The 25,043-nt window shown below is 39.2% G+C and overlaps 1 protein-coding gene across 3 annotated transcripts in view; it reads left to right on the top strand.

Annotated features, from left to right (window-relative positions):
• Nucleotides 1-25,043, top strand: part of LOC139686330 (peroxisomal leader peptide-processing protease-like) — a 516,420-nt gene that overhangs the window by 473,157 nt on the left and 18,220 nt on the right. For 2 of the 3 annotated variants that reach the window (XM_071583496.1, XM_071583495.1), the window contains one exon: nucleotides 22,041-22,403. The exons of the other annotated variant lie outside the window; for it this stretch is intronic. In XM_071583496.1, coding sequence (XP_071439597.1) covers nucleotides 22,041-22,403 — 363 coding nt within the window. The remainder of the gene's footprint in view (nucleotides 1-22,040; nucleotides 22,404-25,043) is intronic. 3 annotated transcript variants of the gene reach the window in all.

Raw genomic sequence — 25,043 nt, 5'->3', positions numbered from 1 at the left:
ATCATGAGCAGAATTAAAATACTCAGTATTTCAGAAGTAAAATAAAACCTTTCCCGTGAGCATGAATTAACATTTAGATATTTTGATATCCCAATCGTTGAAGGAGCTGCATAGTTTTGTGGGATTTCTCCGTAGCATTTCCCTGCAATTGTTTCGGAGATAGGGTTTTTTTTTCACCACCGGGGATATTAGAGATCCCGATTGCCATTGCGCAATATTTCTGTCGGATTTGACTGAAAAGTTACCAGTGTTCCAAATTTTAACTTCATAGGTCTTCTGCAAGTAGGCTAAACACTTTTGAACATTAATGCAAAAACTGTCTTATGTGTATAGCGATATTTACGATTGATCGTGGGGGGGGGGGGGGTTGTGGCGTACACTATGCTTTTTTATTTTAAGAATGCTGAAGTTACACACAGTCAAGCCTAATCCTTCTGATTATTTTCTAATATGAATTTTTTACTGTTTATGCGGTGAAGGAATTCTTTCCATGCCCAATGCTATGTCAGTTATATGCTTTATTGACTCCCTTCAATGATTTCAAGTGAATGCACTAAATTCTATAAAACGATTAATAGGGGAGGGATATAAATTATTCTTAACATTAACGCATTAGCCATTTTTGTCATTCTTTCCGAAAGCGAGCCAAATTATCGAAAAGTACCGCGGCTCTTTCAATCGATGTATGATAAATTATCTAAATGATAATTTCGACGTAGCTATTAATCTAATTTCAATAATTATTACTAAAATATGGTTAAATAGTAGTTCTACCCGCCGACTAAGTCAACATCTGTCACAGTCTTTAGTTATCATTGAAAGAAATATTTTTTCTTAACTTTCAAATATTAAATTGGCTCAAGTGAACTTAATTTTTTTCTGCGATTTCATTGACGTTACACCCCTTCTGTCTTACTCAGCTCCGAGGCTAAGGGATGAGAATTCTACGATTCGGGGCAGAGCACAAGAGCCAGATGAGCCGGAGGGGTTTTAGTACCTTCCTGCGCGGATCTTTCTTCAGATGTTTTTTGTTTTCACTTTTACGAGTGAGGAACGTTTTTGCACTCGCCGCTTATTTTATGGGTGTCGTCATGCTTTGAAGTGTTCCATATGCCATGCTTTCTTTCTGCTGATGAGGAATATGGTCCTCCCGTTACGTGTCTGCTATGATACACCCCGGGAGCAGATCTCTATGGTCTCCCTTATGTCAAAGAGTGTTGCACTCGTTTCGTTGCATTGATGCCTTTCACTGGTCGATGCCTTAAAAATTCAATTTGGCCTTAATTGTGCTCTCAACTTCATAAACCTCACTTGGTATCTTTATAGGCCCATAATCCTGGGCACTCTGTTCAGTGGAGATAATAAAAAGCCTCTGCCTAGATATTCTCATTTCATACTCCAAGAATCAAGTGCATAATTGCGAGTGTTGCACAAAAGTCAATTCAGGACGCAAAAAAATTAATTTAAAGTGGTACATGGTGTGACCATTTGCCAGACATTTCTATAGCCATATGTATTAAGTCAATTATGTGTTCGACTTGGCATCGGGTTTTCAAAGGCCAGTGGGGGGTTGTTATACACCAATTTGGTATATCAAAGAAGTTCAGATGCCTAAAGCAAATATTTCCCTCGGATATGAACTCGTAGGTGGTAGAAAGTGACCGTTTGTTATTTTGTTATATCTTAGACTCTAAATTTGGAATAGGGTGCACTTATCTTCTTGTTTCTACAGCTCCATTTTTATCTTTCAAATATTTCCTCCGGGTGTCTTCACTTTGCTCTGTCATCCCCCACTCGGGAACTTTACTTCTTACTTTCATCATTGCGTACTTTTATTTCTCCCTTTGACGTTCTTTTCTGCTCCTTTGTATATTTCTTTCTTTCTCGGCAATTCTTTCCCATCCTTCCATCCCCTTAATAAAGACGTATTTTAATTGAAAAAGGCGACTTTGAGATCTCCGTATTAAAATTCCGAACCATATTCGTTGCGGTGGCATTTCATTTCGTCGTCCGTCCACATATCACTATGATGCCTGGAAAATTACCCCAAACAGCTCCCGTTGAAACTCACATATTGTTCTCCACATTAACTTTGTAAAAAGTGGTATTTCTTAAGTTGGGCTTCAAATAGAAGTTAAATATTGAGGTTTTAACCTAAAATCTGAGCCTCTTTGTGTTTTTCTTTTTCAAATTTGAAAATTTATACGAAAGGAAATCATTACAACAATCAATTATAAACTTGAGAATTGGTTTATGGCCATTCCAGCAGTTAACTTATCCCTTCTATACAACATACGTGCGACATGTTCCATCATTTGACATTTGGTGTACTTGACTTTAGAGCATCCGCCTCGATTCAAATCTCACATTTTAGGTGCTGCCGAAAACGAATCATGCTGAATCTGCATAAATCAAGCTTATATCGTAAAAACTTAGTAGTAGGCACTTCGTATTACCATCCAATTTTAAAGGTTTTGAAATTGCATAGCTATCAGGATATCTCTTCCATGCATTCTTCCTCGTTCTTGGAGATGGGTCCATTTTGTATTCTTTCTTCATTATTTTAGGTTTCATATTTCGTATTAAAACTTAATAAAAATAAATCATTAAAATATATCAGGAAAGAAAAATGAATAAATGGGTGCTTAACGGCATGCTCGGATAAGAAAAGTGAGGTCCGACTCGATCTTTTGCATGGTTAATATAATCAATTACCCACATTTATATTTTGAGATGTACAATTTCATGAAAGTATCTTAAGAAGCATGATTATGCTTTAAATTTAATTTTGGCAATACGAGTGATGGCGGTAACTTGACATCATTATGTGAACATGTGGAATAATGTCCTCAGTTCAACTAAGAGCATGCCTAACTGGCTGTTAAATTGTATAATTGGAGTGATAGCGCACCTTGAGAATGCACAATCAAGGATATATTCTTGCAAAAGTTAATATTTAAGTAAGCATTGGCATTCTATTCAGACTAACCAGCTCAACTCCCTTACCAAGTGGTATCTCAAGAAACGAGGTTAAGTACCTTTGGATAACGTATGTTAAAAGTTCATAAGAGGGGGTATGAATCGTAGATAATCCTGAGCAATGATATATGTAAATAAAATGTTAAAATAACAATACTTGTTGTGAGTATTTTATGTACGTATGTATTGGCCTCGAGTTATCTAATGTTAGCATCAATTAATATCGATCAATTAATCGCCAACATCGTTTTTTGGACTTGCATTGTTCCTCGCTGTTACTTCAACGATATTTCATTGTAAGCATAACTTTTTATAAGCCTGCAAAAAGATATTTTTGGTGACTCGGTTGCTGTGCAGCTCACTTGTAGCTAGCTGACTCACGCAGATTATATAAGTAGATGTCATTCTGCTGAATGGGCTAAGGTCGTGCTCGGAACAGTGCATTCAAAGCAACAAAGCATGAAGGAAGTGACGTAATAGGGTGCGGGAAATGATGGAAGAACTTATAGAGTTTGAAATGGTGCCTTTGTGAGATCCCGGATTTGCCGCTCAATCGTCTTTCCGGTCCTTGGTTACGCCACTTCCGCCATCGCCGTACAAAATCGAACTAATGGAGCAATGTTGAATGTTGCGTGTCGCGCGTTCGACTCCGCGTGTGAGAAATTCAATGGGACTTAAATAGCCGAGGCAATACGACTATGCCTCGATGATTAGTAGGGGGTGGGCCTTATAGGGGAGAGACGTCGACGAAACCTTAACGAACTGTGATTTATCCTCCTCGGCGTCAGTGTCCTTCGCAAATCCTCCAAGGGCAATCAAATTCCATGTAAAATATAGCTTTGTCTACTCGTTGAGTCAAACCCGGGCTATCAGTCCGGGATATTGACAATGGAGGGGATCGGCTTGGTACGGTGTCCTAATAGTGGTGCCCTCATAGACGAGGAGATGGTGTGGGTTTGATTCGCGGAGGGGATAATTTTTTAAATAGTCAAATACACGTAGCTTGGCAAGTACTTAGATATTTTAGGGATTCGTGTATTAGGGTAGTATTTTAGGGGAAAATGAGCGTGGGCATAAGGATCCCAAGCGAAAGAAGGGAAGAGAATTGTCGACAAATACAATAAGATCTGGAGAACACAGAGAAGAGGTAGTCTGCGTTACAGATTACAGGCAAGTGAGTGTTTATTTTTTCTTGATAAGTTACAAATTGCAGATACATCAAGAGCTACAAGAATAGAATCTGTTGTAGGTACAATTAGTGAACATGAATGAAATAATGAATAAAGGACTTTTTTGCGGTGCGTAGGGTTTCATAGGTCTGAAACCTGGGTATTCTGGTAAAAGGATGAGTGTATATTAGAGGCTTTTGGAAGGTAGATGTGGCAAAGGACAGAGAAAAGAAATTGTGCCGAGAGGAGGACCAACGGTGAAGTTTCAAACATGGTCGGCCAAGAGAGAAGGTTACTGTGAGAAATGTTGGGAATTGGAAATATTAAAAGGTAGTGGGATATTGAAGAGCCTGATAGTAGAGATTAGATTTGGTAGTCGGGGTAGAGGAAGGGAGAGAGTAGGCCTTCGTGGACAGCATGTAGGCAGGTACCAGGTTTTACCGAGAAATGAAGGAGAAAATGAAGTAGGGGATAAAATATAAGGTTCTCATTATATGTAGAAGATAATTGTTGCTGTCCATCACCCGTTTTTTTACGAAGTGAATGCATAAAATGAAAATGGATTGAAAGAATGATTGGCACTCTGTTCTTCAGATGAGACATTAACTTTAACCCGAATAACGGTAGCGAATAGGCTATGCCGTCATGCTGTCATTCCAAGCCTTAGAATGCCCACCCCTTCAAAGCGGCTCAGATAACATCAAGAAACTAGAATTCCACCAATTACTAACTTGTCTATTCCAGTGCTCACAAAAAGTTTCTGATGGCGAGCCCTATATCAGCAAATAGTAAATGCCTTGCATCCCAAAAATAGTCTTGCCCTCTAAGGTTTTGCCATCGCCTATCTGCCTTGTTTATCTTGCTCGCATTGCTGCAGTACCATGCTTGCTTATTCATTCTATGACTGAGGTTGCCAAAGTATTTAGTTAGGTCTTTTGTGTGACTTTGGTATAATTGGTGCTAGTTAAAAATTCGCCCATTAATGGTAAATTTTATTAGAAAAACATTGCAAAAATACCATTTATATACACAGTATAAATAAAGTACAGCTCATTTATATAGATACTGTAAATTATAAAACAAAATTAATTGTGATAAATATTTCAGACTGTAATTTTACAGATGACATCATATTGCCAAGTATGAAATTACCAAGTGTTATAAAAGGAGGATGACTGCGAATAAATTAACTATAAATGGAGTTTGTCAATAGCATGCGCAAAGTAAAATATGGCCAAGCCTAAGAAATATTGATATGACATTTCACAAAAGAAGTGTGGGGATTGATTTCTCTTCCCTAATCTATTAAATTTCCCCAAACTATTTAATGGCATCATCTCTTCCATTCAGGTTTCGCTGAACGGATTTTTTTCCTTGGTGACTTTTATGAAATTTGATCCCTACTTCAACATAAAAAGATGAACACTTAATTGACCATTTTGTCTTGAGGTGTGTTAGAATATTATAAATGCTATATCTGGTAAACGTCAAGTCAGTAAGTTGACGGAAAAAATAATTGGTAAAATAAACTGAAAATGAAAGTTTATTATTTTTATTAAATATATTTTTTGTAGCAGCTTTTCAGTTGGTTCGTAATGCTGTTAGTATTAATATCACTTGAGCACTTGTAGGGTTTTTGTCACTAGTAGCCATGAAAGCCCCCTAGCGTTGGAAAAAGTAGGAAATTGCAAGCAGAATAGGGAAAGGAGGAAGCGAGAATATATAGAATTTACCTAATCCGTTGAAGCAAGCACTGACGGCAATGAACCCCAAGAAGTGATTCATTAATGCATTTATATGCAGTTCACTTTTCTGAGGCTGTGAACCATACCCCGCAGGAGTAGCATGGCAAAGAAGGTTAGATTCGATGGAAATGGAGTGCTATGGAAGGATGTAAATCGATGAAGTGTCAGAATGAACTGACTGAATATCCGATGAAGTATCTCTTTAAAGAATAGGAGATGTGAGGTATACCTAACAAAAGAAGAAGGAAGGTAATTGTAAAAATCTTGGGAAATAGTTTAATTGAATATTATAATATAATATAGTATAAAGTAATAGTATAATTGAATACTATAATTAAAATAGTCTCCAAATAAAATAATACGGAGGAAATCCAAAGATAAATATAAAAGCAGGCGATGGAAGATATCTGCGTAAAGAACTGTGGAGTAATTAAGAGGACTGCAGGTAACAGGGTAACTTTGACAGCTGCTAAAAACCAGGTCTTGGATTGATAACACAGGAAGATATGATTGATAAGGGGTTATTATCTTCTCTCTGAAGTAAAAAAACAATGTATTTTTCCACCAAATTTTTTATAATGCACGACTAGTTTCAACGCATCGGCGTCATCCTGGTACCCGAGGATGATGACGGCGTAATCCTCAGAGATTTTATGCACACAGAGATGAAGAGGGGCTTGTTGTAGAGGAGAATGTTGGTTTGTGTTTTGTTAGGAGAAACAAAATATTCATTTGATAGTTGTGGCCATTCAAAACCTACTTTAACCGGTATATTTTCAAGCGCGCGCCCGCACACACACACACACACACGCACGCACGCACGCACACGCGCACACGCATAAGGGGGAAATCCTTTTGCTCTGTGTGAGGAGTTGGTCGTTTGGACGCTAGTTATACCATAGGGGTAGAGCCACGGGAGGTTAATATTTTTGGGAGGGACCTCAGGAAGGTCGATTTAAAACGAGACGGTTCTGTGACAGTTTGTTGTCACTTTGTATTTACATTTTGTTGCATATTGCATTTGTGTTATATATATATATATATATATATATATATATATATATATATATATATATATATATATATATATATATATAGTAATATGTATCAATTACATTGAATATTAATATATATTACATTTTAAGGCTACATAATCAATGCTAAATAAATAAATAAATAAATAAATAAATATATATATATATATATATATATATATATATATATATATATATATATATATATATATAAACCATAAACACAGTAATCAACCCGAAGGTCGGTTTAGTAGATGATGGTAGAGATCACCCAGTACTAAGCCCTATACGGCGTGTGAAAATTCACACATCAGGGTAGGGGGGTTCCTTCCCGGTCCAGTTCCTTTCCCTGTGTCGGTTATGGTTTCCCAGGAAGACCTGGTACCCGAAAAATCACTTTAGCTTGGGTGGAGCTGCAGGTGCCCATAGTGTCTTGCCCTGGAATCGAACCCGGGACCCTCCGGTCAGCAGTCCAACGGTGGATTTAAATACCTTGGGTATTGCAGATGTTATCGATTTTGGTTTAAAGCAACCCATCAACAAATATATTCTGTAAAACTAATATTCACTAGGAAAAGGTAATGATTTCCTTTTCTATTGCCCATGCTCATTTTGACTATCGCCACGAGTTATGAATTTTAAAATCGCAGGAAAAACAAGCAAACGATAACCATTGCCATGATTCGACTGATGAACCTGAACTTTCTCCGAGATTTCTAAAGAAGTCCTGATGTCATTTCAGGCCAAAATCGCTTTGTTGTGTGATTTTCGGAATATCTTGGCACGGTTTAGTAAATTTATTTGGTCATGGTAACTGCAGATTATGTTTACCCGTTGCACTTGGCAATTACTAATTATTTCCATTAGAGTCATTAAAGCCCAAGTTATTTCAAGGGAATATGTAGAACAGGGGCTGGAAGTCGAAATTGCGTCTTAGAACTTACGAAAGACTAACATTAGCAAAAGTTTAATAATTCAATAAAATATCAAGTGCGTCTCAAAACCGCAAGTATATGAATGTAAGTGAGATCCATATTATGTCCTCTATTTTTTTAATGATTTGTCCACTTTCTTTAAGGAGACAACTCAGTGTTATATGGATCCAAGGATTTCTCGGACATTGGACGGATACATCCAGTTAGATAAATTCTGTTTTTTGCTGTTTCACTGGAAAAGTTAGGGTATTTCATCCGACGCCTACGTTAGAGAGTTTAGAAGTAAAACGTAGATATATCTACAGATCTTTTTAGTGAATTTTCAGTACCTACCTACAGTTTTTTACAGAATTTTTCGTACCTACCTTTAATTTTTGACAGATTTGTCTGAACCTAACTACGGGTTTAACAGAATTTTAATAACTCCCAACAGTATCTAAACCGACCTTCGGGTTGATTACTGTGTTTTAACAGTATTTAACTAATTTTTCAGCACCGAACTACAGTTTTGCAGATTTTTCAGTGCCTATGTGTAGTTTTTTACAGTGTTTAGGACCCCACTATGTTTTCTTTCTTTTTTCAATGCCCACCTACATTTTTTTAACAGAAGTTTCTGTTTTTACGCATTTTAAATGCAACCATTCGACTAATTCCCAATTGTTTTAGTATAGTAAAAGATTACTTCGCATAATGGAATATGGCGAAAGCTATTAGTAAAGGAGTTAATCATGATCTTTGGAATTTAATATAATAATGTGAGTGACATCCTGACAGAGCGAGCCTTGCGTCAAAATATCGAAGCTAAAATAGTACGTACCATGGGTCGAGAAGTTTTTTAATTCGAGGATACTCATAGCTTCAATGCATTTTCCTAGCTTATTTCGCCTAAAATTATTTGTTTACAATTTTATTATTGAAATTGTCATTTTTAATAATTTTAATTAAGTTTCGGGGATAGACTACCAGTTGTCTGATTTTATTAGAAACGGATGTGAACTCTAATGATCGTTTGTGCATATTTTTATCAAATGAGAAACGGAAATGTAATTATTTTCAGTTAAATAAGCAAGTAAGTTTAATTTAGTTTGCAAAAAAGCTTTTGTGTAAGGATTTTATTAGGATTAAAACTAATTTACTTTTTTTTCAGGATTTCAATTCTACATGGTTTCAATTTCAGGATTTCAATTCTACTTGGTGTCTGTATATGTACATGCTCATATATGTATTTAATCCCTCACCCTGTTTAAACCCTGACATCCATTTCAGAAGCCACTTGCCTTTGCCAGTAAATCTGCTACTATACAGATTAGTTGTTCGCCTTCCTTTATCTATTTTCAAAGCAATGACTACATTACCTATGAGTTGGTAATCCAGCTGCTTTAAATACTTGTTTATCAATATTAAGAAATTTGCATTTACTCTGGTAAATTGCTCTCTGGTGATTGGGTCTACATTTTAATCTATTCTGCTTAATCTGCAAGCTAAATCAATCAAAATTATGTGCTTAGTGCCTTAATTACCACCTAGAGAGCTAGGAAATATTAGTGTATTCAGTTTTGATGCTCTTTGCCGTCGTCAAACTGTGGTATATACCGAAACAGTTAATTAATGGACGTATTACTCTTATCCGTGTCTTACAAAAGTATTAGAAATTAATGATTAAGTCATTGTCTTTAATTTTCATTCCCTTAGATTTCCTCATCTCCCCTGAATTTTTCGTAATTATTGGTACTTTTGGTGTATTTATTAATATTTCGACCCCTTTGTGCGGTTATATTGTATATTGGTATTGTATTATTGAATTTGAAAAGAATAAGGTGAGAGCTATTTTAGTCACAGAACGAAAGGATCTTACTAATAACTTACATAGTACGAACTATGCATGTCGTAAGCCCGTATTCTTAATCGTCATTGGAGTGCAGTGGGTTAGGGGGACTTCCCGGTGAGCGAGTCTCTCCTCTTCCAGGCGTGGTCTCAAATACGTAATACTCCGTCGTTTTTCGTGAAGTGGAAAGGACTGCGTAAATTACGTATGTCTCTAAATTTTATTTCTTCCGTGGGTTATGTCATTCTAAGGTAGCAAACCGTTTTTTGACACTTGAGATGCGAAAATGTGTAAAAATTTGAATGAATTATCACGGCAGTGGAAATGTTGAGTTTGTGAAGTCTGATGCTGCGTTTTGGGGTAAAAATAACTCTTGTTAGTGTAAAAACTTGGCGCTGCAAATTTTTACCCAAGCTGAGACACGCTTGATAGACAAGCCGACAAGTCTGCATAATGACCTCTTCCTAAATATTGGATTTAGGAATGTTGCGATTGCAAGTAGACGGCCCTTTCCTACTTTTCCACGTAGAAGCACACTATTCAAAAATCCGACATAAGAAATGCTAATGAATCTGATTATTATTATTTTTATTAAGACAGAGAGATTAAATTAGAAATACAGTTCCATAAATGTCTGCAATACCTTACCCATAGCTTAAAGGGTCCCATACTCGAATAAGTATGAACAATTATAATTACTTTGAGGTAATCATCGATAAAATATTGATTTTGATGATTGTATCATAAAATAAATTAAAGTTCGTACTTTGTCAATTCACTGCCTTCCTAGTTTTGTAACCCAGAATGTGATCAAGGTAGTAAAATTTTAGTTGGTTATGATTATTTTAACATGTGGTTTTACAATATAGGAATCCATGGCTCTACAATTCATTCCGTCCAACATTCCTCTATTTTTCCTCCTCTACTTCGTTTTCCCCTCATTTTCCCATCTATTGCAGCCGTCGGCATTCCATTGCCACTCATTGTGACCTTCATTCATATTTCCTTCCTTCTTTGAATTTCTCCCAACAACCTTTCCACCTCCTCCTCCATGGCTACCTCCTCCAACCTTCCACCGCCTCCACCTCCAAACTTCTTCGTTCGTTTTTCTTTCCATCCATTTCACTTTCTCTATCCTCCACAACAGCCATGTCTCAAACTCCTCCAATGTACTCTTATTCTTTTGCCTCTACGATCAAGTTTGTTCCGAGGGTTGCTATTTATACTTTGATCCTTGTCAACAACAACTGCTTTAGGCGCCATCTGACGTTTCCATCTGAAAGTTTGGCCCTTTAAACGCTAATTTCTTTCAGAACATTTTGTCGTTTGATCATAACTTGTGCTGTTTACAGTCACTCGAATATTTTGTCTCGGCGTAAAAATGAAGTTAACTCGTGCGACGTTTTTATACGACTGTCGGTGTGAATTATCAAGACAGAAGTTCATCGATCAACTTACTTCCACTTTTGACGATGAATCCCCATCCTTTTCCGCTGTGAAACGTTGGTATATAGTAACGTATTCCATCGTGGCTGCCGTTCGCTCAGCGACGAAAGTCGTGAAGGTCGCCCAAAATCAGTTGTTGTACCAGGATACATTGATGCTGTGCAGACACTAGTGAAGGAAGATCGTTTTGTGACTTATTGTGAGATTGAGGAATCCTTGGGATTAGTATGACGAGCATCAATAAGATATTGCATGAACATTGCATAAAAATTTGTTCGCGTCGGATCCCGCATAATTTGACAAAAGCTCAAAAAGGTGCTCGCGTTAATTGGTGCGAAGCGGTTGGTCAAGAAATACAATCCCGTTGTATCAAAACCTGTGTATAACATTACACAGGTGACGAATCTCGGATATATGCGTATGAGCCCGAAACAAAACAGCAATCCACTGTATGGGTCTTCCAAGACGAGCCCAATCCGACAAAAGTGACTCGTGCACGAAGCACATCGAAGCTAAACATTGCCTGTTTCTTCGGAACAACTGGACATGTGGCAAACGTATCGTTAGATCAACGTAGAACCGTGAATTCTGAATGGTTCGCGAGAATATGTTTGCCAGAAGTGCTTGGTGAAATACGGAAATAGAAGCGAAGGATCATTCTTCATCATGACAATTCAAGCTCTCCCAGATCGGCTGAAACGACTACCTATTTGGCTGGCCAAAACGTCGAATTGATGGGTCATCCTCCGTACAGCCCTGATTTAGCACCCAATTACTTCTTTTTATTCCCATCAATCCAGAAAAAATTGCGTGGTCAAGGTTTTTCGGCGCCTGAAGAAGCCAAAAATGCCAGACCATTCTAACCCAAAATTTTGACTTACCTCAATCGGTGTGGAAAGTGTTATGAAAATTGGTTTGAGTGCATGCAAAAGTGTATTGATCATCATGGAGAAAACTTCGAAAAACAATAAAGCCATTTTTAACAGTAAATTACTGTATTTTCATTATTAGGCTGAAAATATAAATAGCAACCCTCGTATTTTCGTGGTGTCTTGAATTAAGTGAATCAATCAATACTACGAATGAAAACTTAAATACAATATGTAGCGAATGCGCTGCCTTAAAAAATTTGCATTAGCTTTGCATACTTGCTTGATCCATGTCATGAATTCTCAAGTCTTCTCTTTCCGGCTTCTTGACCGTGCGGACGTCTTCTTTCAATGCCCTTAGTGCCATACCTACCTTCGCTCCAAACTCTTCCTGAGTAGATGAACGGTTCTGCCTGATCTAGTTAATGCCCAGAAATGTTAAAGTTTAACATTTCCTTTCTTTTTCTTAAGAACTTCATCTTCTGCATTTCTTTTATTTATTCTCATTCTATCCGTACCACACGGATGATTCCTATATCATTGTATGCACGTTATTGCATTGGCTTGAATAAATCGTCAATAGGCCCTATTGTAATATGCCTTTTCCTTTTAGAAACCCGAGTCAAAAAGGAATATGCATATATCTGCGCGTATGTTTCTGAGTGCCGGTGGTGCTATTACACCCACTCCTTGTGGAAATGACGTAGGTATTATATTCAGCCGACCGTTGAATTCACGTCGTGCTACTTAAAATAAAGTCCGCGGTCCTATTAGATAGCCTAAGACCTCCCCACCTTATGGTGTCACCTTCCTTTTCTCCTCCTTTCCCTTCCCTCATCCCCCATACACTCCCCCCCCCCATCCAACTAAACCCCTCCAGTCGCCTTGAAAAGTCAGCACGGAATGCAGATCCGCCTGCATTCCTCAAACAACTCCTCTGTTTCCCTCTCCCTCCACCTTCTTCTCCCCTCACCTTTTCCTTCTCTCCCTTGCCCCCAAACCTCCACCCCTTCCCATCCCATTCCCTATTCGCACTCCTCTCCCCACCCCCTTCCCACTGCCCCTCGCCCTGCCACCCTCATTTTCCTCTCTCTCCCTCTATTCCTCCTTCGCCCTAATTTGTTTCCACACCCAATTCAATTCTTCTCTCCCCCCCTTCCCCTTCTCTTTTTTCTGCATTGTTTCGGAGTCACCGCGAATTAGCGCTTTTTTGTCTCCCTGTATGGTTTTGTAGCGGCTCTCTCTCATTTATGTATTCCTTCTTTTTTTTCGATTGCCAGCGATGAGTCACGTTTTCGCGTGATTTTTGCCCCGCCCTCTGCATTCGCCTTCCCTCGCCTGGGTAGGTGTATGTTTTCGATCCTAATCACTCTTCCTTAAGTATAGGATTCCATGACACATGATGTTTCCAATTAATAATGGGTTTTGGGTGATTCGCGGAGAGCTCAAGACCTATTTTATCATCGATAGCCTCATGCTTCAAAAGGCTCGCTCGTGAAAGCTTCGACTTTGAAGCGTCAGATGGTGATGTCTCGAATTCCGTGATGGAATGTTTTAGTAGTTCTTATAAAGCAGAGGCGATTTCAAGTTCAAGAGCAGGTAGATCTTTAGCAGTCAATCGTTACCTTTTTATAACACAAAGAGTTTTTTCGTTTCTCTTGTATGGTTTAACGCAATTTTTTACTCTTAAATAAATTCATTTTCATCGCAGTATTCAGCATGTGATCCAGTTTGATTTTGGTGTTCCAATAGCCTTTTTTTTATAAATTTACAGATTGTTCTTTAAATTGCCATTTATTTTTAGGAAGTTAGATTCCTGGTCATTGTTATGATCAAGCGAATTCGGTGATTGAGTATTGGAATATTATACCTGCCTCCTGCTCTCTACGTACATATGCACAATACCTTTGAAGCCGCAATGAGGGAATTTAGTGTGGGTTATTTGAGCGCCAGCCATTTAGGAACGAATGAATATGCATTTATACGTGAATAGGCATTAATATGCACATCACGAATGCAACAACCCAAATACATGGCTATCTGCATCATGCAATTAAGGGTGTGTTCGGGTGAAGCTTTGAATTAGGGAAGTAGGAGTGGCTACGTATCATTTGGTTGTGACTGTGTATCTTGCGAGGGAAGAACGAGTACTTAAATCTGTCGTTGTCGCTCCTATTTTAACCTGGAGTCGGTTTCTCAAAGTTAGAAGTCGGTTTACAAGTCCTTGCAACTTGCTTACTTAGTTTGCAATTTAATCTTACTTAGTTTGCCAAAGGTAAGAAATGATGAAGTAAGCATTACTTTTCTGCGTGATGCAATTTGCAAATTCTTGTGATTTAAATTGAATTCAATACTAATTATGGAAGTTACGAGGGTCATCCGGAAAGTAGTACCCGTTCGTGAAATAAAGACACAAAAGTAAATATTAACAAACATAAAAAATTTTATTTGAAAGAGGATACTTTAAACTACTTCTCAACATAATCTCCAAGCAAATTAAGGCATTTGTCATAACGTGTGACAAGTTTCTGTATTCCTGCTGCATAGTCCTTCGCCGCCAGCTCATTGAGATACGCGAGGGACCCATCTTGCACAAATTTTTGCATAATGCAGATGGTGTTTAACAATTTCATGAACAATTGTTCGAGAAACATTGGGAAAATGCTCACAGATGTCATCAATTGTGACGCGCCGATCGTTCCTCACGAATTCGTCAACTGAGCTCACCAGTTGGTCTGTAATGACAGACGGTCTCCCCGAACGCTCATCGTCGTGTGTGTTCCCCCTCCCCATGTTGAAGTTGCGACACCACCGCCGAACAGACGACTCGTCCATTACATTGTCTCCATACACCTCCTTTAATTGGCGATGAATATCACATGGGCGAACGTTTCTTGCATTGAGGAATTTAATCACTGCCCTCACTTCACAACTGGCGGCGTTCTCAATTTTTTTAAACATTGTAAACAATCACAGAAACAACACAGGCAATGCTAGCGTCACGCAACTTGGCTCGGAGAAGGCAGACAAGCCACTGAAGCTATCTGACCTCGTCCAGCGGCTACTCGCGTCGTCAGCACTTCATGCGGCACGAACGGGTACTACTTTCCGGATGACCCTCGTATATAAAATGAATGTTAAGCTTGGTAAACGGGCCCCACGTTGGTCCTATCTGCTAATATAATGGAGTGGAGTAATGATTATTACCTCGGTGACACAAGTCAACTCAGATTTTCTGTACTTTTCTAAAACCCTTCCTTGTTCTGAACTACTCATAGAGACTCAATGTGCTCCAATCTTAATTCATGTGGCATACCCTTCAACCTCAAATCCCTGCTCGCAGTGATTGATGAAAAATCCACCGGGTTTTCTCTGTGTTCTATGCAATTCTTCAATGTTTTCTCATTGATCCAAAATAATTGCCCTTTGTTTCAAATGTGGCCTGAAATAACCGTCTCTTTCAATTTATCATCACATGTTTTTACATTAAATGTGTTAAAGTTTTCGACCTGGTTCAAATGGCATGAGTCATAGCTGTGGAGAGGTATTTTTGATCGTAACCGCTACATTGATTCCTCTTTGTTTTCCTTATCCTCGACTGATCACACGAGAAGAGCGTGGTGATCTGGTGGGTAGGACTCTCGGTTGCCAGCCGAGGTGTTCCAGGTTCAAATTCCGAATTATCAGACTATCCGAATTCAGTGGGCATGGCAGATTGGTTTGATATTAAGTTTACAAATAATGGAAATAGAGGTATCTGAACAGAAACAGATAATGTAACTAAAACGCTATTTATATTCCTGTATAATTATTAGGTGAGGAAGCGTTTACCAAAAGGCGGGAGTTGACGGCAGGACCCTCCCTCATGGCTAGACATTGTCACAATCACCCTGATTTTAAGTCACGAAATAAAACCTCTCTCTTTAAACAAATAAAAAGAAGTTAAATCCTGTAGTTGAGTTAATGCAGAAAATGTTTTTGATGCAGAAATTTTAATTTTAATCTATTTTCATTGATAGGATATTGAAAGAAAATAATATTTTTACTAGTCTCTCTGAAAAGCATCTCTTTAAAATCAAAAAACACCGAATTATACCTTTTTAACATACTTCCCATGTCATTAAAATTGTTTTTTCCTCTGAATTGGAAATTTTCTTGTATGCGAGTTGAATAATTGAACACAAAGGCTGTCAACACAAATAACTGTAGGAGATTCACACACTTTTTTTTAATTTTAAAGTGTTTTCACCATAAAATTGTTGAATAATTTGTATTTAAAGTTGCTCAGTGCTGCCGAATGCCTATGCGCCTTGGTCGGCTGCTAGGATAACCATCGGTTGCTAGGCAAATCAACAATGAAGAAGCCACCTACCATCAGCTCTGGAAATACTCCTGCTTGAAACGGACGGTGATAATCAGGTTTTAATCCATTTTATTTTTTTAATGCTACTGTTAAGATCTAAAATTAGGAGTTAAAGTTAGTTCGATATTTTCGTGATAGTGGCGTGTGTTTGTGGATAGCGAGACTCTTAGGTAATGACTATTTTAGATGCAGTTTTTGCATCTTGCAGCTTGATAAAAAAGGTGATACCTGTTGTCGTTTTTGTATCAATTGCTTTCGCGTATATACATCATTTGTTGCACCCTCCGGAAGTTTTATGAAACCATCGAAATAATATAGTTGTGAACTTGTTAACCTATTAGGTCACAAATTACTTGGTTACCAAATACACTTCCAATTACACCATATGCGTGCATTTTATAGTTTACACGCGAATACACCAGAATTGACATGCAGACGAGGTTTGCATAAAAAGTATCGGAAACATTTTTTCCTGACGTGACTGTACGTCGCAGTGTGCTCGCACAGCGCAGGTTCGGTGTTGGGGGATTGTATTGGCATGGATAAGATGACAGTGCATACTATTATCACTGAAAATATGGCGATGCGAAAGATCTCCGCTAAACTCGTCCTTAATATCTTGACTGACGACGAGAATCAGATTCGAATGTCTGCTTGCGAAGACCTTCTGCAACGTCATCGCGACTATTCCCCAACCCCCTCACAGTCCCGACTTGGCACCAGCAGACTATTTCTTATTTCCAAAAGTTAAATCCTTCCGCAAAGGACACCACCATGGGTTTCTAAATGCCGTCAAAGAAGCTTGCACGTGAGCCGTAAGGACCTTCCCGAATCCGCCTATCAGGGAGCCTTCGAGTCGTGGAATAGGCGCTGGCAAAAGTGGGTTGACGTTCAACGGTTGTAAGAATTTTGAGTCATAATAGAAATATCTGAAATAAATATATTTTTCCGAAACTTTTCCCGATACCTTTATACAAACCTTTTGTGGTAGTAAAATGTTCAAGCGCAACAAGCACTCGTACAAACTTTGAATAATAAGGTTAATGTTTTATTCCTTGATGAAATCTTAAACCACATGCGTAGTTGTGCGCCATTGTGTGTAAATATTTTTCCAATCCACCTCTGCTGTGGGTCTTTTGGATGATGAAGGATGTTAGTTTTAAGTTGAAAAAAGTTTTACGAAATAAATCATTTGCTTTAGTTGATAGCTGTTTTGTTGTTACTTTCTTGAGTGCAGATGTTTTATTGTGAGTGGATATGTGCACACTTTGCTATTTTTGTGAATATAATTTGCATTGAAAAAATAATCGCGTGGTGTTGGTTAAATAGAGATGAAGTTATTTTTTCTAATAGTCCATCCAATTTAAAGTGGTATTGTTTCAGGTGGTGGTGAAAGCTGAATCTCTAAAGGCATGTTTTCGCAAATCCTATCCTAAACGTGTTGGCGGGCGATTGCATTGTCTCGTGACTTTACAGCTAAATCGAGTGTGACCGTTAAAGAGCCTCATTGAAGTCAATTTGAACGATCTGTAAAAAGATCGGGGACGGGGCTGTCCCTATACTGAAACCCCTCCGAGCAATTGGGGCCACAATTGGCCATTATGGAGAGCAAGCAAGCCACGAGCGTTCTCTTGAACGCTCGAAATTGGCGTTTGAAAGACGTTATGTGCAGGGAGTGGACTCTTTGCGGTCGCGATGCTCAGCTGCGAGCCAGAGTGCATTGTATTTCATGGCCAGAATGAAATTGTGGGTATCAGTCGGGTGCTTCACCAACCGAACCGTTTCATTGATTGTTACGCCAATCTCCCCACCCTCCCACCCACTCCACCATCACTCCTTTGGAACCACTCTCCTTTTCGAAAATAAAGACCTTACCGTCTGCATTCGATTCCCGATGTTGCATAAGGGATTCCGAATCCGGTTATGTAATCGAAAACATTTGACGGGCGTAATTCCGAAAGTAATTTTACTTTCGTCCAATATTTTTTCAGCGATCGTTGCTGTTTTTTGTGTGGTCATCGTGCGATTCGAAGCTTCCGCAGTTGGAGCGCCACGCGTCAGTTCAGCGGATGAATTATTTATCGGTTAAAATTCAACCCAAGTTCCAAATACTTCATTGGGGTGGCTCATCTTGTCTTAAGACTGAGTCGAACTTTGGCATGCGTTCTGTAATCTTTAGGTGAAGACACCAATGCATAAGGGTTAATGGTAGGAGGTTATGACGCGTCAAGCATTACCACGATAAGTAAACAATTTAATTTTTCGAGTACTCTTATGTCGCGTTTATTTCATTAGAAAGACATAGTGCTTTGAAAATTAATTTGCCTGATGAAAGGGGATCTTCACTCGAATAATTTTAGCTCGATCTCATTGCGAGGCAAATGGAAATGGAACGATAAGACTCTAACTCTAACATGGGACGTGCTCTGCCTTATGTAAAGAAATTTAAATGTTTGTCAGCTTTTCTTGTGATTCTGTTTTTTCTTTAAGAAATAGATAGACAAGTCTTTTACATGAGTTTTTGTGGGAGTCAAAATATTTTTGACAATGCGAATTAAGTTAGACTTGCTTCTAATTTTACTTGAATGACTTTAAATCAGTCTTTTTCTTGCTTTAAATTTCGACTAACTCAATAAAAAATTTGTTGCATTTAACTTAAATTAAATTCAATTTGCAGTCAAGTCTCCTTGAAGTATCGTTAGTACATGTACCTACAAGGTTTAGAAAATTCCTTCCTTTCCGTTTATTTTCATTTTCTTTACGAGACCGTCTATTTGGTCTTTGTGCCAAAGGTAGCACTTAATAAGTCGCCTGGCTTTATATTTCTCAGGGGTCAAACCGCCGAAGGACGCACTTAACTCATCCCCGATCCGCACATGTATCATAAGGTGAAGGATAGGGGCCGTAAGTCCCTCTAGGTTTTCTCTTAAGCTTGAGAAAACGCGGAGTGAGCCCAGACTGAGGTCGTGTGCCCTTAACTATCTTAACTCCTTGAAGAAGGTAAGGTAAAATGCCGGGCACAGAGAGCAAATAAAAAAAAATTTCTTTTCTAAATAGAACAATTGTTGATTGGAACACCTTACCTGCAAAAATATTTGAGCCCTTTCATAAGAGAGTGTATACTTTTAAGAATAGATGTAAGGTATATATGTAATAATTTGATTGATGTGTGGTTTTTTGTATTATATGTAATAGCTTAATTTTTTTAATTTATCTTTTTTTCTTGCTGATTATGGTTGTAAATGGGATGAGGATTCGCTTGTTTTGTTAAAGAGATTTGTGTTTCTGATTTTATCTATTATCGTTTACGATTATTTGGGACTTGTATGCCACCTGACAATGTCTATCAGCACATTTGTATTTTTAATAATAATAATACTGAATCATCGAACATATTAATTGATGAAATAATGGCAATGTATAAATTGAATTGAATTGATTAAAGAAGTTGAAAAGATATTGAAAAGAGTATGATGAAATATTAGGCTTGGCTGTTACGGTATTTGTTAAATATTTGTCATCCAATTTAAATCTTCTCCTTTTGTCAAAATTAAAAATATGAAACTGTTGTCATTGTCATGTAAATGGTCATGAAGGTGAGAGTTAAAATGGATGTTTGGCCAAATTTTCCGTGGAGTTGGCCCATTGTAAGGAGAGTGGCCGCCAGAGATCTTGGAAGTGCCAAAACTCTCACGTAATCGCTTGGAAAAAGCTGACGTTACGCCAATGTCGAAGCCATGCTTTACACTCGCGTCCATGAACTAGCAGACAGGAGCGTTTTTTCACCATCTTAACGCGGCCTGTTATTTTTTTTTTGTCTACTTTTATTTCGTGACTCAAAAGTTTCTTAAAGCTTGTATTAAAGTATGTGTATTTACAAGTATTCATTATTTTTAATAAACGCCATCTGTCGGTGGACTTATTTGCTGGGCTTGGTTATTTCTCTTCGCGGAAAAGATGTCACTTAATATTTAGCACTTCCCATTCAGAATTTAACATTGGTGCTTTGATGACGCAATGTCAAAATATTTTCAAATGGCGAATTATTTTGTTTTAATGTTGCCGTACTGAGACGCTTCATTGATATCGGGCTTTCCCATGACTTTTTCTGTTTCAAGGAAGAAGATATTTTGAGTTTTGGAATATGGCCCACAACTTCTGATTTATGCTTTTCGTGGTTAATTACCACCCAGTGTCTCACTACTTTTGCCTCTAAAGCGTTTTGCGAAAGCTATTCGCTCAGAAACTTCCCTCCTCTACTTCGTCTCTGTAATAAATACTGAACATCTCTACCGTGAAAATGTGTACATTTTCCTCGAAAACTCGCCAATGACCCATGTTATTAATTTCGTTAACCAGGGATATTTATTCCCATAACTCAGGTCCTTATGTTTTGGTACATCGGCAGTTTATGTATCCTGCAGGCATCCCTTGGAGGTTTCCTTTAATTGGCATAATTATTCGTCTCATCTGCTGTTGGAAAATACATTGCTATGCCAAACTACTGACGAAATTAGTTTTTTGTAATTAATGTCCAGTTGATCCCTCTGGCTGGGAAGGAAGGAGTAGAAAGAGGTGAACAAGCCTTAAAGTACTGTAAGTTATTAGTGAATATACTGAAGTCAAACTCAATGCCCATAGTTAATTCGTTAGTACAGCTAATTACGTTTACTCTTAGTGAGATGTTTAGTTTGAATGTGATTCCAATTCAAGTGGTTGATCTCGTAACGTGGCTTTATGCATTTGGTGGTGGATGCAAAATCAGGCTGAAAACGAGCCCATAAGTGGGATAATGGAGCTGAGTTAAATGATGAAACTTATATGATCAATGTACCTCTTCTTTTGCTCTTTAATTTTTACTCTGAACTTTCGAAATTTGGCCCTAAAAGTATCAAACGTTCCTGTTCCTAGTGGTGGATTGATTAGTTAATTGTAATCTTTCATTAGTAGTAGTAGTATTTAGGGGAGACGACTGACAGCTGAGGTCATTTGCGCCATAGGGGATGGACAGGAAAGGATGAAGGGTGGAGAGACACCCGGCGTCGGCATTAGCCTGCTCTTAACGAAAGGCCCCAAGGGGTCCGCAGCTTAACGTCCCATCCGACGGACAGCGTACTCACTCAAAGTGCCCTCCACAAAGCACCTCATGTAGGAAACGAGATACCACTGAAAAATATTTATCACCGCCGGAATTCCAACCCGGGCCCTCCGGACGGGAAGCCAGTACGATAGCCACCGCACCATCTCGATCCCTATTTTACTTACTCGTCAGCTTCCCTTTGTCACCCATTGCTTTTTTTATAATTCCAAAATAATGACTGTCGAACTGAATTTGGTATGATAGTTCCTTACAGCTCTTAGTAATTGGTCGATAAAGTTACAACGTATTTGCTACAGAGTTCATTATTCGTAGGGGTTTTCAGTAGAATTTAATGCCATTATTGTAGCATCCTGTTCGGTACTTAGGTTGTGGAACGTTGAAATTATGAGCGTGCTGTTGATTGATACCTCTTTTGAAGTTTTCTCTCAGACAAATTCAGTTTTGTCTCGTAGCTATGATTATAGCTAAAGGGAAACCAATGTCTTGGGGTGTGGAATTCTTTGGGAATATATTAAACTTTCTGCAAAAACTTAAGAACAATAATTCCTTCATGAATTGTTAATTTCTTCTCTAGATTTCAGAATGTATGCCTGAGGAACGTGGTAGATGTAAGTGGTGAGGCGGAAGAGTCGCGGATGGGACCCGTGGGTGGACCATGGGAGGCGGTGGCCGTCCACAGCAGGCTTGCCTCCGGCAACGCATACACCATCGGCGTGTCCGGCGGGTGCTCGGGGGTGCTGTGGACACACGAAGGGAAGACTTGGGGCCTCACGCACGGCAGCATCATCGCTCCGTTGCTTGAGGTGGAAACGGAAAAGAGCTTGATGGATGTCGTAGAGATGGCTCGAAAACACAATTCAAACGACGAAGTCCCCAAGTTGTTTGGGAAACTTGAGCTCTACATTCAGCGGGAAGAATACCCAGATTTTGAGGCCAGGTAAGTGTACAGGGTTCGTCCGGAAAATAAGTGTACTGATTTTTTCCCGCCGCTCCAGGCGCGCCCAGCACCGCTCTGACGGGCTGCGATTGGAGGGGGGTATGTTGGCAAGCGACGCTGAAAAAGGCAGTCGGCTCTGAGCTGTGGTGTAGTGAGGAGCTCTGTTAACGCGAACCTCCACGCTCGACCCACGTCACGGAACGCGATGCCGAAGTTTTTGGAGCAGCGTTATTCCATCAAATTTGCGGTAAAGCTTGGGAAATCGTGTACCGAAACTGTCGGTATGATTAACCAGGCTTACGGGGAGTCAGCCATGTCCAGAAACATGATCTTTCGATGGCACAAGATGTTCGTGGAAGGCAGAGAAGAGGTCGACGACGAACCACGGCCTGGACGCCCATCAACAACACTCACCGACGAAAATGTGCGAAAAGTTCGCGATGTACTGAACTCTGATCGTCGTCTTAGTGTTCGGATGATAGCAGAGCAGTGTAATGTGCCATAAACAATAGTGCACGAGATTATTAGGGAGCAATTACAGATGCGAAAAATTTGTGCAAAGTTGGTGCCGAAAGTGCTCAGTGATGATCAAAGACTCAATCGTTTGGAAATCGCGACACAACTTGCGGATCACTGCAAAAATGATCCACATTTTTTAGAGAACGTTGTTTCGGGTGACGAGACGTGGATCTTTGAGTACGACCCGGAGTCGAAGAGACAAAGTGCGGAGTGGCACACCCCATCATCACCCCGTCAAAAGAAAGCTCGCATGAGCAAATCTCGGATCAAGGCGATGCTCATTGTCTTTTTTGACAAAAGGGGAGTCGTCCACTACGAATTTGTACCTGAACGACAAACTGTAAATGCTGCATTTTACGTCCAAGTGCTCGACAGGCTTCGAAAACGAGTCGCCCGCGTCCGGCCAGCGATCAAAAACATCTGGCGGCTGCATCACGACAATGCGCCGTCTCACACCGCGCTTGTCGTGTCGGACTTCTTGGCCAAGCACGGCGTGGCAACGCTGCCGCACCCGCCCTACAGCCCGGACTTGGCACCACCGGACTTCTTTCTGTTCCCGAAGATAAAGAGGAGTTTGAAAGGAACGCGATACGGGACTCTGGACGCCGTCAAAGAGGCCGTGACGACGTGTCTTCGAGAGGTTCCCGATGATGCCTTCGCGGGAGCGTTCCAGGAATGGGAACGCCGCTGGAACAAGTGTATCGACTCACAAGGGTCCTATTTTGAGGAATATTAGCTTAAGATATGTAAAAGTGTAATAAATTTTTTTTCCTGAGCTCAGTACACTTATTTTCCGGACGAACCCTGTATTTGTGTGAAAGCGAAGTTAGACGTATATTTGCGATACCTACATCGTTCACAGCAAACCGCCGCATGAGCGTGTTCCAGAGAATGTCACGACGCTATACTTCAATTGCCTTTATGTAATGAATTATGAACTTCTGCGGAGTGTCTGCAAGAAGGAAAGGCATGTAGCATCAAGGTCTTTTCATTGTAATTGAAGTAACTACGTTCAATTGACCTTTTTGTTTCCAATGTGCCCTCTATCATTAAGGGCACGATGCGACCCTAGTAATCAGGTCAATATGAGTTTGCATATGCGTTCATGTTCCAGAAAGGGAACTCAAATTACCTTGTTAAGTATTTTATTTAATTTTTATTTAAAGGAAAAGAATATAAATGTTTGGTGAAATGAAGGGAGGTAGGATGTATGCGTAATTGAAGGCTTTATTGTAGTGCCGGGTTTAAGGTTGTATTGTTGGCGAGACTAAGAAATGTATGGGTGTTCATTTTCCCTCCATCCAAACGTCTGACTGCCGAATGATAATAGCAATCGAGTTCAAATTCTGGGGATGGGCCTTGAACTGCATGCAGACCACCCGATTTTCTCGGCATCAAAATTAAATCATATATCTGTGAAACAAAACAAGTGAAGTGGAAATAATCCTGCAATGCGTGGAATGAGTAATATTCACATTTTTTTCGGGCTTCTATCTCCAATTTCTATGAAAATATTGAATTAACTGCACTAGTTTTGTAACTGTATTGTTTTTTTTTCGCTTTTGAACTATTTCACATCTTTTTCTCTTGGGAACGTAAGTTACTACCATGCTATAGTTAAAACTTAGTACTATAGAGGTAGCTGCGCAAAGATTTCCGAGGTTTCTTATTTTCTTTAATTCCCATAATTGTGAAAGAGTTCATTCGTATTTCATGGGAGACTAAATGGGTCACTCTCATTTAGTATCATGACTACTCTGCTCTATCCTCTCTTCTGGAAAACAGAAAATTGATTCCCCCGTGCGCCACTCGGATAGCGTGTCAGCATCGTGTCCGCCCGCATTCGAATACACGAAGGAGCTACAATCTATGCCTACGGTAGTAATCTGGAGCTAATTTTCGAATCCGTTAGTCACGACCCCGTTAAGGGCGTGTCGTGTAAGTTCCAGCTTCCCCCACATACTCGCCGGATTGTTCCGTGGCCATAAATATTCTGTGAATGAGACTTAATTTCCCACATCATTACTTGGTGAAACAGATATAATTACGCTTGAAGGAGGTAAGATAGTCAGGTGACGGTTTTTTTTTGTTTCGGCCATTTAACCTCGCGTTACCGATGAG

The sequence above is a fragment of the Hetaerina americana genome, unplaced genomic scaffold, assembly GCF_022747635.1.
Source record: "Hetaerina americana unplaced genomic scaffold, ioHetAmer1.1.p SCAF_14, whole genome shotgun sequence".
NCBI classification, from domain to species: Eukaryota; Metazoa; Arthropoda; class Insecta; order Odonata; family Calopterygidae; genus Hetaerina; species Hetaerina americana.
Note: the sequence above shows the minus strand (reverse complement) of the source record. Positions and strands in the feature narration are given on the sequence as shown.